The sequence below is a fragment of the Sapajus apella genome, unplaced genomic scaffold (assembly GCF_009761245.1).
Source record: "Sapajus apella isolate SASKATOON/1434 unplaced genomic scaffold, GSC_monkey_1.0 scaffold11, whole genome shotgun sequence".
In the NCBI taxonomy this organism is placed as follows: Eukaryota; Metazoa; Chordata; class Mammalia; order Primates; family Cebidae; genus Sapajus; species Sapajus apella.
The window spans coordinates 34,699,357-34,713,123 of NW_022436951.1; the positions used below are offsets into that span (position 1 = coordinate 34,699,357).

General features: G+C 40.4%; 1 protein-coding gene across 1 annotated transcript in view; it reads right to left on the reverse strand.

Moving 5' to 3' along the window:
- Window positions 1-13,767, reverse strand: part of ADCY2 (adenylate cyclase 2) — a 450,913-nt gene that overhangs the window by 77,087 nt on the left and 360,059 nt on the right. The window contains exon 15 of the mRNA XM_032279123.1: window positions 11,618-11,702. Within this exon, the coding sequence (XP_032135014.1) occupies window positions 11,618-11,702 (85 nt within the window). The remainder of the gene's footprint in view (window positions 1-11,617; window positions 11,703-13,767) is intronic.

Sequence of the window (13,767 nt, forward strand, 5' to 3'; positions counted from 1 at the left end):
CCATTACATTTAATGGCAAAACCCGCAATTACTTTTATACCAAAAATATACTATATAATATATACTATAATAAACTATGAAGAGCCAAGTTTCAAATGGAATATCATGCTCATCTGGCTCCGATTTCATTACATGATGACATTTGGTTTGATTCTCTTAAATTAAGACAATATTTATATATTCGCACCCGGATTGACTACAATTAGTTCCTTTAAGAGAAAATTATTAAAATAAATGTTTTTATGTTTGTGAAATTGTGACAATTTCTGTATACAGAAATTATCAATAGATACGATAATAAAAATGCTTAGAGCAGGGAATTTTTAAAAAGTTTATTACCTCAGGAGAAAATGTACATCTAGCTAAGATTGCATATCACTGTCAATTAGGTAAAATAGCATGGAGTTATTACACAAATTTTTGAAATGACAAAATTAAAACAAATTACTGTCTTTGAAGTTTTAGAAAAATATATGGTGACAATCTTGCCAAATACGCAGTCTAATAAGAATATGCTGTATTCTGCTCATAGGCTAGTCATTTACTGAAACAGATCGAGGCAGATATGTAGGAATTCTTTTCCTGCTCATGTCACATGCCAGGCAAAATGGCAAATTGGCAGCACTTGCAGCTACTGACTAGACGCCTGGGGGGTTGGCAGACATGGGGTTCAGCACAGCAGATTCAGGATGCACTTGGTTCAAATGCTTCACCCATGCAGTTTCCATGCACATCTCAAAGTTCCCCCTCACAATTGTTTTAAAACTTATGCCAAATGCATTGTTCTTGAGGTCAGGGGGACAGCCAGCTACCTTTCTTTGTCACCAAGCAGTGACAAAGTAAGCGAACGTGTTCTGAAGTGTAAAAATTGGTAAAGCATTGCTGCTGGCAAGGGCAAGAAAGTAGAAGAGAACAGAGAGGTGACAGTTGCAATGACAATGATGAAAGAGGAGGAGGAGGGTTGAGCTGTGGAGGCGGGGACAGAAGAAACCAATGACGGGGATAAGAGGAGAAACACGACTAAGATCCTAAAACGGAAGGAATCTAATTAAGAAAAAAGGAGACCCTTGATTCGGTTTGTAGCCCCATAGAAAAATTACAGCTTGGCTGTTGATATGATCATTTGCTTCAGTTTATCCTGTTTTTGATTAAGTGATTAAGTATTAAAGGCCCTGGTGGAAAAATGTTTAACAAAATTCAAACCATCCCAATTAAATGTTATAAATGATAACATCTCATAAAATATTTTGGCTTTCATTTGGAAGATACTATTCAGCTGAAAATGAGAAAAGGCCTGCCGTGAGCCCAGAGTGGTGGACTCACTTGCTTTGATCTTTGGTTCAACTCCTGGCATAATTTCAGCCACATCTGTTTCCTTTCTTACTTGATGATCTCACTGAACCCCATGATCAGCTCTTACTTATGGTGAGCTCACCGTGTACCTTCTAGAAATGCTCTTGGATGTGGATATTACATTCATCCGTTGACAGACAAGGGACTGGCACTAAGTGTAGTGGGAGATTTAATAAAAGAAGAAATGTAAATTTATAGGAAAATCTCAGCTGGGCGCGGTGGCTCATGCCTGTAATCCCAGCACTTTGGGAGGCTGAGGTGGGCAGATCATGAGGTCAGGGGTTCGAGACCAGCCTGGCCAACATGGTGAAACCTCATCTCTACTAAAAATACAAAAATTAGCTGGTGTGGTGGCAGGCGCCTATAATGTCAGCTACTCGGGGAGGCTGAGGGAGGAGAATTGCTTGAACTTAGGAGGCAGAGGTTGCAGTGAGCCAAGATTGCGCCACTGCACTCCAGCCTTGATGACAGATCAAGAATCTGTCTAAAAAAAAAAAAATTATAGGAAAATCCTATCATAGAATTGGTGGTGAGGACAATAAGCAGTGGGGTGTGGTAGGAAAAGCGTGGGATGAATCCCAATGTTCTTAATTCAGTAAATGCAGTTCCTCCTCCTAAAGACAAAATGTTCATACACGTTATTTGGATAAAAAAGAAGAAAAACCTCCACCAAAAATATCAGCCAGCTTCTCTTCCTTTCCTCTCTTTCTTTCTTTTTGCCTTCCTGTTTTGATCCACTTGCAATGGAAATGACTGGTAGTCTCTCAAGTTAAGTTAAATGTAAATTTTTCACTCTAAAATTAATTCTTCATAATTTAACTTACTCATTATAAAAGTAGACTTCGTTTACAGTTTCATTAGTATCACTTTTAACAGTAAGATGAGATACCTGAAGAGAATTAGAAGCTCATATTGAGTGAAGTTAATAAAATGAAAAAAAAATCCAGAAAAGTTATAAAGATATCAGAGTGGCTGAGCAGCAAACTTTTAGCATTAGGGAAACAAAATCCATATTAAAATCTTGCTTGGAAAATATGGTGGTTATGTGTTTCATATAAAGATGTACTTTTGTGTATTTACCTAAAGGAACATCTACTTTGGCTTTTTAATTAGCTGAGGACCATCATTCTGAATGGCAGGAACAAGTCGGAGCAATAATTACTTGTAACATTTAATGTCATAGAGACTGTGATGTGTACTTTGATTGTTTAATTGTCCTTGAATTTCCCACGGGAAGACTTCTTTATGCCACTCAATCATATTTTACAAAATCGACCTGGGTGAGCCTCATCCCTGCACTGGGGCTCCAGTGTGTACCACACTGAACCATTTTTGCTGATATGCTTATCTCTGGCCAAATGCAGAGCTGGCTGAGGACAGTGGCCACATACAAGAGGCCAGTATAGTGTTTGTTAAATGGTAGGAACTCACCAAATATGTGCAGATTCTGTTTGCTGTTTTCAATGATGGACTCAAAGGGAAATTACCAGGGCAAAGAAACAAAGAGGGAGCTCAGTGATAAAGGGACTGAGGCTGGTGGGTGGGTCCAGGAGTGTCCTGGAACAGGACTCAGGCCACAGCACTTAAGGGGTGGGTTTTTAACTCCCGTAGGGAAAAGAAGATGTTGCCTGCAAAGGGTGGGCAGCTGAGACTTGGCTCTTGAATAAAATACAGAGACCCAAATGGCTATTCCTTCTGTGCAAAGAAGTCTAGAAGGGCTCCATTCACTAGCTCAGGAAAGTATCAATAAACTTCCGAGGATCAACCCAAACCTAAAGTGTCGTGTTTGAAATTACATTACCCAATTCATAATGAGAATCCCAAATTGAGGGGTTATTAATTAGGTCAAAACCAGAGAAAATCCTTGAAGCTGTGGCAGAAGCAAGAATAACAATGAATGTAAATGATACTTTAGACAACACAGTGCAGGGATGTCCCATCTGGGGGCTGCAGCAGTTCCTCCTGAACATAACCTCACAATAAAAAACAAATTCTGAAGTACCTAAGGCAATGAATCATATGAGGAAGAGTCAACAGACATAACAGGTAGTAGAATTAGCACCACAAGATCTACAGATATTACAACAATCTGAAATAGCTTCTAAAATAAGATTAAAGTAACAAAAGAGGGATTAGAATCCATATGAATGAGCAAGTCAAGAAAAAATAACAAGTATTTTAAAAAATGAGCCACATAAACTTTCTAGAGATAAAAACGTAGATTTCAAAATTAAAAATTAAATGGTTACTGAGGAACTGGATGAACTGCCAGTGAATGAGAGAGGCTAAGAAACATCTCAGAAAATAAACCATAAACAGCACAGAAGGATAAAGAAGTGGAAAATAGGGGAAAAAAAAAAGACTAAGACACAGAGGATATAATGAAGAGATTCAACATACCTCTAATAAATGTTTGAGAAAAATAGAACAGAAAGACCAGGGAAGGGACAAAATACAAGGAGGTATTGGACAATGACATTGCAGACCTTGAGATGATCATGAGGTCTGTGGTTGAGAAGGCACAGCTGAGTCTCAAAAATAAAAAGTCAGGACACACTTTAACACGCAGAATCTACTGCCCACGAGACAAAGAGCAAATCCTACAAAAACTCCCACCGAGGAAAGGGACCAAGTCTCTACAACAGTTAGACAGACAGGAGAGTTATCCTTGGTCCCAAAGAGGCCAGGAAATTATGGAATCCTGTTTTCAGAATGTTAGAAAAAATTATAAAGGATCACAATGAGGAAAATATAAAGACTTTTTAAAATACAAAATCTGACTGGGCATATTATATTCAAGCTCTCATGGGAAGGATTATAAAAGGAAGCATTTTAGTAATATGGAAACTGAGTCCAGAAAGATGGAATGGTATTTGGAAAAAATAGTAAACTAAGAAATTGCTTAAGAAAACGAGAATAAACAATGAATAATTTGAGCAGTTTAAATTTAGAAAAATTTAAACAAGGCTAGTATAGAAGACAGAAAATATTACCAGACTCAGAGCATGGTCCCTGTATTGTTCAACAAGAAAGTGGAGATACTAATAATATACTTTGTCAATCCCATGTACATGTTACCTGTTTTAAGATAATAACTGAAAAAACAAACTAGACTATATAAGTTCCAAGGCACTAGAGAGAATAAAAGAGATAAACTCCAAGAGTCCAAAAGAAGGCAGAAAAGAAGGAAAAACAAGAGAAGCAAAAAATACACAAAATGGGTTTTAAAGATTATAGTAATAATTATAATACATGTAAATGGATCACACTTGTCAAATAAAAGAGAGAGAGATGTTTGGATCGGAGAAACAAGCATAGAGCTATATGCTGTTCACCAGAGACACACCTAAAACCTATATCCTTTTCCTTGACAAGGAGAAGCTGAAAGTAGAAAGATGGAAAAAGGAACACCAGGCAAATACTAACCAAAAGAAATAAGGTGGAGTTACATTGACAGCAAAGAAAACAGACTTCAAGGGGAAAACACTGCTGTGGGGTAGAAAGCTTTTCTATTAGCTGGGTGTGTGACCTACTTTTCCCTTCCCAAGGCGGCCGCTCTGTTTGCGCTTTCATCTCTGCCTGGAACAAGGTTGGTGGGCTGGCATCGTATTATCTCTGCTATTGAAAGCACAAGGTAACAACATTGAGAGAAAAATTTCCTCTAATACTTTCTGGCATTTTCATTTGCTGTATCCAGCATATGAGTTCTGAAGGTGTTTTGTGGGTTTGTTTGGTGAATTTCTGGTTAGAGTCACTCTCTTGTGTTTATTACAGAGATGTAAATCCATCTCCGGTACTTTAGAAAGTTAAATCCGACTCTGAACGTGCACTTATCATTATTACTGCTACAATGACAACTAGTACTATTTTTAATTGCTAATTGTAATGAAAAATGTGAACTTGAATCTCTTATTCTAGTCTTAGTTTCTGCCTAGATGAAATGAATTATTTTCATTATCAAATAACATGTATGAAAACACTTTGAAGGATTATCATATGCATAAAACATTTTGTGAAGTATTATAATACTGAGTACTTTCTTACTAGATTATTTTAATCTAAATACAATTATAAATTAACTTAAAAAATTATCAAATGTCTTTTAAGACAAATTTGCACTTTGCCCAGAACCTAGTTTATACGGTTTCTTTGAGACAGAGTTTCACTCTTGTTACCCAGGCTGGAGTGCAATGGCATGATCTTGGCTCACTGCAACCTCTGCCTCCTGGGGCCAAGCAATTCTCCTGTCTCAGCCTACGGAGTAGCCAGGATTATAGGCATGCACCACCATGACAGGCTCATTTTGTATTTTTAGTAGAGATGGTCTTTCTCCTTGTTGGTCAGGCTGGTCTCAAACTCCTGACCTCAGGTGATCCACACGCCTCGACCTCCCAAAGTAAAGGGATTACAGGCATGAGCTACCACTGCCGGCCAGAACCTAGTTTTAAATAAATGGGACCAATGGCTGAATAACAAATTTTAGAAAACTAGACTAGAGAAGAATAGGAATAGGTACTGTGTGAGGTTACCATGACTTACCAATGAGATTTTGATCAATGGGTGCTGAGCAATCACCACAAGGCAATGTGCTGGTGCCATGCTGGTCCATGTCCATGAACATGGGCATCCCTGCCTAGTGCTGGGCACTGTCTGCCTGTGACTCACTCCATACTGAGCCTAGTACCCTCTGCAATCTGCCTCCAGTATAAGGTTTCAATGCTTGATTCCAGTTCTGGCTCCAACACCTACTCGCTATATACCACTGGGAAGGCAAGTTATGCAGCACCTGTGAGCCTCCATTCTATTAAATTATTAAACTGTCAAATAGATATTGCCTCCCAGGGGTCTTGTAAGCATAAATGAGCCAGTAGATGCTAAGTGTCTAGCAGAGTAAGTAGGTACTTTTAATAACATTTACTATTTATAAGCTATGATGAGGCTGGAATCAGAACAACTCATTGGAATCTTGACCACCATAAATAGTTTGAATTTATTTCAAAGGTTCTTATCCAAGGATACAAAGCCTTTGCAGACCTCACAGTCATTGTATTCCTGATTCTACTCCAAAGCCTCCATTTCCATCCTCAAGAGACCTGATTACAGTTTCTTCTGCATTATTTGTGTGTGTGTGTGTGTGTGTATGTGTGTGTGTGTGTGTGTGCGTGAAACATTTATTTTAAAAGATTGGAAATAAAAACTCACTTAAGTGGATGGCTTAATTAGGGGCTGGATAAGGTTCTTTCTAGGTTCTCTCTCTGCTCTTGAGTTTCACAATTCTGGAATGCTAAGTAGCATCTCATGTAGTAAGCATGTCAGAGTCAAGGAATCATGGTGAATGGGAACAAGAAATTTCAATGCAGTGTGATGAAGGCTGCCGACTCACCATCCCTTCTCTCAACCACACATTCCTTTACACATAGAACCCGTCCTCATGCTAGGACATCTGGAGAAGGTCTCTTAGTGCACATCTTACTCTGGCTGAGAATCACTGGCAATGGTAAGATGAAGGGGCTGCTATATGACCCATGAAGGTGCCTGAGGCAGAGGTGTCTAAGGAGATCCAACAAGTGAGGACATCAGGATGCCAGGCCAATATGTAGAGGCTGGGAACCCACCAGAATGCAGAGCAGGATGCCACAACTGGGAGCTGGACTCAGAGCATCAAGTTAGGAGGGAGTCCAGTTGCAGTGAGAATGGGGGTGGAACGTTTTCTGAACAGTTGCACCAGGAAACCACACGTGGGTGCAAACCAATATTTCTTCAAGCAGACCGATACTAATTATTTATCTTGTGTTTCAAGTGCCCAAAGAAGTACAATGAACAAAACAGGGCTACAGTGAACTCACTGAAGATCTTTCCATCCTCAAGAATAAAAGTAATAATGCAAAATGGGAATCCCAACCAGCCAGCACTAGGGGAGTTGGTGGGAAAGGCAGGCTCTCGAGAGTTGGATTGTGAAAGTTAAAAGATGATTTTCAACCGGGAAACAGCTGGAGGCATGTCAGAGTCAAGGAGTCACCGTGTACATGAACAAGGCATCTTGATGCGGCATGATGAAGCCCACTCACATTCCTCCTCTCATCCACACCATCATTTACACAGAGAACATGTCCCCACACTGGGACATCTGGAGAAGGTCCTCTAGGTCACATCTAACTCAGCCTGAGAAAGATTGGCCTCCATGAGATGAGGGAGTGCTAACTAGAGCCAGATGAGAGGAAGAAGTGAGAAAGGACCCCATCAAAACTCTACAGTACATGGAGTCCACTAGCATTTACTCAGTACCTGCTTATTAAACACATTCATGGGATAGGGGTTGTACTGGATTCAGTGAGGGGGCAGAAAGCATGTTTATGAAGCCATTCTGGTTTCAAGGAACTCAATATATTTAAGGGGAAATAGAAACAATTTAGGGATTTCAAGGAGATGTTATATGATGCAGGTGAAGCTACGTAACACAGATCATCAGTCCCATGGTGAAAAAAGAAGGGCTTGTTGGTGTAGTTTCGAGGTGTCTTGGAAGGTGCCTGGTGGCTGGGTCCACCCACATGCACAAGAACTGAGACGTGGGCAACATGGGGGTGAGAGGGAGCCAGCACTCCAGCGAAGGCATGGGGCGTGCCTGGGGTGGGAGTGAAGGGGCAGAAGGAGGTTAGGGCTGGACTTCTCACAGAAATAAGGATCACAGAAAAGAAATTCCTGCCATGGGTTTGAGAACATGTCACAGAACAAATATCTGTATGATTTTTCTATCAACAGGAAAAAATCTGCAATTCATTATCACTCTTATTTCTTTTTGCTGATTTCAACATTTTTTTACCTTTTTATCAAGCCCAGTTGTAAAAACAAGCAATCAATTTGATTTGTTGGCGTTATACTTTTTGTGCAACAGAGAATGACAGAGGCAAAGCTCTTGGAAGAAAAACATCAGCCAGGCTGACCTCCCCTCAGCTTCCTTTATAAAGTATTATATTCTATGTTAATTCTTCATACTGAGAACTGAAAGCTGGTATTAGAGCACAAATACTGCCTCTGGCATTGAAGTTTTCAGAAAGTTACCATATGTTAATAGAAGGGAAGTTTGGGGTATTAAGTACACTTTAATAAACTCAGTATTTAATTCATAATAAATGCAAGTAATTATAAAACCTTACACAATTGGGAAGCTAATCAGAAGCCAAGGATTGAGCACTTAGGATGTGGCAATGTTTCTCCATGACCACAGTGGAGTATTTGTGATAAGCATAGTTTTTGACTGAATTTGGATGGCAGAGTGCAGAGTACACTTAAGCCTCTTTAAATTGGCTGTGCACCAATATGTTTGATGTTGAGAGTTAAAAAAATCCTTATAGAATGGTTTAAACAGTAAACAAGGACCTATTATTAAAGTGAAAAGAATTCCTTCTTGAATTTTTCATGGATTACATCCAAAAAAGAGGAATGGCAGCTGGCCACTGGGGGGCGCCTACTTCACGGGTCTTATGGGGCCAAGTTTAGGAAGACCAAGTATCACAGCGTTTAGCCTTCCTGGGCACACCTGTAGACACCGTAGAGGCTTCTTGTGAGGATGAGGTAAGCATCAATTTATTTGTAGCCTTGAAATCTTCTCTTTGTGATACCACAGAGTCGAAAAGAACTTCCTAGCGTGTGGCTTGCGGGGGCCAGGGTCCCGGGAAGCTCCAGGGATGGGAGGCAGGAGGAGCTGTGGGTGTCATCTTGACAGCTTTCAAGGGCCCCAGGCTGGACACAGGAGGGAACAAGAGCTATGGCAGGGGCAGCAGGGAGTGGGATTCCAGCGAGGCTGAAAGGGGGCCCTCACATAGGAGCAAGGCTTTCCCACACACGCAGCACAGCTGTTCCTGAGATATTTTTTTTTCTGCCTCCAGCTCTATGTTTATTTAATGTAAAAACTTAGACACTAGAAAGAAAAAAGTCCGCTTGATACCCTAAATGTACCACATGCCCTCATGTCCAAGACCAGATTCTCTGGAATAGAAATGACAAATATGGCTAGTTAGGCACGTTGATCTGAACTGACTTCATTTAGAACCAGGTTGGGATTTCCAGTGGAACCACCAATGATGGTTCCTATTCTGAAAACCTGAGAAATGGGCTTCAGGAGATTTACGGGGGCAAGGAAAAGAGCAAGGGAGCCTGTGCACCTTTCCACCCAAGGGATGATTCTGGGAACAGAAAACCAGGCTTCTTTCTACAATAAGCATTTTCAAATGTTGCCAAAGAGTCTCATCAGGTCCTTCCAGAGTGGATTAATATTAACCAAGGGCCCTCCTTTCTCTATATAACCCACGATGTCTTCAGGGGGTTTCAGAGAATCGAGATGCTATGTGTGCATTTGGGTAAAGCAGAAACCACAGTCCCATTTTTGGAAGAGCTTTCAATGCAATTTGAAACATTGAAATTATCATACAGTAAAGAAAATCCACACAAGTTTGCAAAGGTATAAGGCACAGAAGGCAAAGTGCTTACTGTGGAAAGGCAGAGACAGCCTTTGGAATCTTAACCAGCCTTGGCCAAAGGCTTTCAGCACATCAGACTGGAATGCAACGGGCAGCTTGTGGGCTTTTGAAGGGAGGACGAGGATTCTAAGAGGCCACTATCACGCTGTCCCAATGTTGTTGCTAGCAGTGGTAGTGTGTTTTATGAAAAGCAAAATGACATTGCAATAAAGCCACAGTTGCAAACTGTAAATCCAGGCAGAATGAGAAAAAATTCTTTCATAGAAGCCACAGTAGCCCTGAGAGGTAGCAGACAGACCACAATCCTCAGGAGGCTTCCTTGGCGGTGTCATCTAAATGAGCTTGTCACAGTCTAACCAGCAGAAGAAATCATGATTTGGACAATGTGAAAATATCTTCACTACAGTCTATAATTGCAGAACTCATATAAAATGCATCCATTGAAAAATATTTGAAAGAACATTTCTATGTATTTTTTATAATAGGTTATTATCACGTTAAAATTTTTATTTAACAAAATGTCTGGAGCCTCTCTTAAGAGTGTGCCATGGTGGTTTCCTGTACCTATCAATCTGCCATCTAGGTTTTAAGCCCCACACGCACTTCTTCTGGGATGTGATAAGTATGTCCAATGTCTATGTCTTATGAATTTTTGAAAATTATATGTATTTCTTATGCTGGTAACAAAGTATTTCTCTGAATATAACTATTGAAGGAGACTTATGAGTTAGTCAAACCCCTAATAGCCTGGCTTACTTGATCTGTCAATGTTAGAATATATTAACATTTCCAACTAGGACTGTAGGTTTGTCAATGTATTTGAACATTTTAATACTTCCTGCTTTATTTATTTAAAGAGATTCTAGAGTGCTTCTCTGTTGAGAAGCTCAGAGTGGCCTCGTCCCAGCTCCTCTCCGTTGAATGAAAGGAAACAGTGGCTTATCTTCCCAGCCTTCTCTTCCATTGTTTGCTTCCTTAGGACGCTGTCATAGAGCCATGGCCAGCTAGCAACATTGCTTTATACTTTCAAATTTAGATTTCATCTGTATATCCAGAGCTAGCATATAAATCATAAGAGTTTACACTGATTGGCTTAAATTAATAAAATATATTTTAACATATGTTTTCTTCAAATACTCCAACATTTTATAGCTTGAAAGTGGATGTAACAATGTATTAGGTTTACTTTTAAAAAAAATTTTACTTTAAGTTCTGGAATACATGTGCTGAACCTGCAGGTTTGTTACATAGGTATACATGTGCAATGTGGTTTGCTGCACCCATCAACCCATCATCTAGGCTTTAAGCCCTGCATGCATTAAGTATTTGTCCTAATGCTCTCCCTCCGCTTTTCCACCCCCCGACAGGCCCTGGTGTGGGATGTTCCCTTCCCTGTGTCCATGTGTTCTCACTGTTCAACTCCCACTTATAGAGTGAGAACATGCAGTGTTTGGTTTTCTGTATTATATTTGCATATGCTGCTATAGATACTCTGAAAACTTAGAGGAAATAATAAAATATATTGACAGAACCAAATAAGCAAGAATGCAATCTTATAATGTGACATCAAACGTTTCAAATCATCTTAGTATTCGTGTGTTGGTTGTGCATGAGCTGCCCAGTCTATATTTCTGGCTATAGATCTGAAGGGTGCATGTTTCCTTAACTGGAATCTGGAGTTCTTGAAGTGGTAAAGCAATAAGCTCCTTGTTTCTGAGTTTTAGGCAAGAAGTCAGCTTTCATGAAATAGCATACTTTTCAAAGAAGCGCCACATTTGAATACCTACCAGAAGCTGTCCAGCAAAGCAGACAAAGAGGATGAAGGCCAGCAAGAGAAACGCAGTCCCAAAGGAGATGCCCAGGACGGATGTTCTACCAGGAAACAAAAAGCAACAAGTCAGGGTGGAGATCAAGTCTATCATTCTGGAAAGCTACCAGTAATACTTTTGGGTTATTTAGGATTTCATTAAGTGAGGACTGCAATCCTCACTAAATTTCTGAGAAACAAAAATGGAGCAAAAATACCAAACACATGTCCGTAGAATGAAATCTACATAGGGATGGCCAGTTCAACTTATTATGACACAATAAAACTACCCCTGTAAGCATCAGCTCTTCGTGAAGGATAAACAATGTTTTTAAATGACTCGCCCATGTGCCTGGCAGTTTCATGCCGCACTTGGCCACATCCTCCATCTCTGTGGTCTCCTCACTGCCAGTGAGATCCTGGCAGCTGCTGCCTTCAAGACAGCCTCACCTGAATAGCCTGGAAATCTTCGAGCTCCACCGTTGCTCGTGTTGACCCAGGAGACACTGAGACCTCACCCTCCCCAGTCTCATGCAACCAGATTCAACCTATTTAGTTCAAATGTGTAGTGAGGCTTTTTACATGCTTGAGCGGGCCAATGAACTCAAAAGCATCCCATGATCACGTGAAAAACACGCCTAGCAAGTTGCAAATTCTGCTACGGACAGATGACAGGTTTATTTATAAGAACTGCATAAATATCCGGAAGGTCCTTTAAATAATTAAATAATTCAAAGCCTTTTAAATCTTAGTTTAATCCAAGGATAGAAGATTCAGAGATATAAAAAGGACTGAAACACAGTGAATCATCAAAGATGAAATGCAAATGGACCATTGAGGGAGAGGCTGGATGGTATCTGAGACCAAATGGGCCCTCATGCCAATGCAGTTGGCTAGAGACAGTGAAGAAACAGAGGATTTGGCTAAGAAGAGGAGTAACATCCAGAAACGATGACGTATGGGGCGGAAGAACTGGACACAAGTCAGCCACAAGCTGATATTACCCTGCGAGTGCACCCCTAGGAGTCCCCAGGAAAGGGAAACAAATTGAGCAGTTAGTGTCGTGAGTAAATTCCCTGATGCTGTTATGATGAGGCATCCTCAACTCTCTATCTCAGACACCTGCTCCATTAAGAGAGATGACTACAGCGACACACATCAAACAACATCTAAAAAACGAGTTCAAACCAACAATTGGAACTGACCCAATCAACGACTTTTGGGCACTGAGTCATGTCCTGGACATGATTCACAGTGCTTTCAATCACCTGGCCTGATGATAAGGTTTGTTCAGATTTTATGAGTGATGATGAAACTCTGCAGGATGGTGTGTATACACCAAGTACACCTGGATTGTTGACGAGTCTCATGGGCCGGGTTCATGCTGGGGTGTTCTCACACAAAGATGGGTAAGATGTGATCCTGCAGCAGCAGGAGGAGTGCCAGTCCACACCTCAGAGCTGTGAAGGGCGCCTGCCATTATCCTCATGACTAAAGGGGACCTCAGTGATTCATCTGCTGAGCTTTTATTTGCTATCTTCTCCTCTGTTTTTACGAAAGAGCTCTGACAGGGTGGTTTTTTTTTTTTTTTTTTTTTTTTTTTTTTTTTTAGCACTATTCTCTCCTAGCTTTTCTTGGTATCAAGGTAATGCCAGATTCATAAGGCTGAGTTTAGAAACAACATTTCATTTTTTTTTACGTACAAAACGGTTTAAATACTGAATGAATGATATTTTCTTGAAGGTTTGCTAAAACTCAACTGTAATATTATCTGATGATGATGATGATGATGATGATGATAATGATTATGATGACAGTAATGATGATGATGATGGTGATGATGATAATGCGTGATCCGGTGATGGTGACAGGGATGGTGATGGCGATGGTGATGATGAGGATGATGATGGTGATGATGATGATGGGTGATGGTGACAGGGATGGTGACGGTGATGATGAAGGTGATGGTCATGATGATGGGTGATAGGGATGGTGATGTGGATGATGATGGTGATGGTGACAGGGATGGTGATGGTGATGGTGATGATGATGATGGTGACAGGGATGGTGATAGGGATGGGGACAATGGTGGTGATGGTGGTGTTGGTGATGCTACATCCTAACATCTAT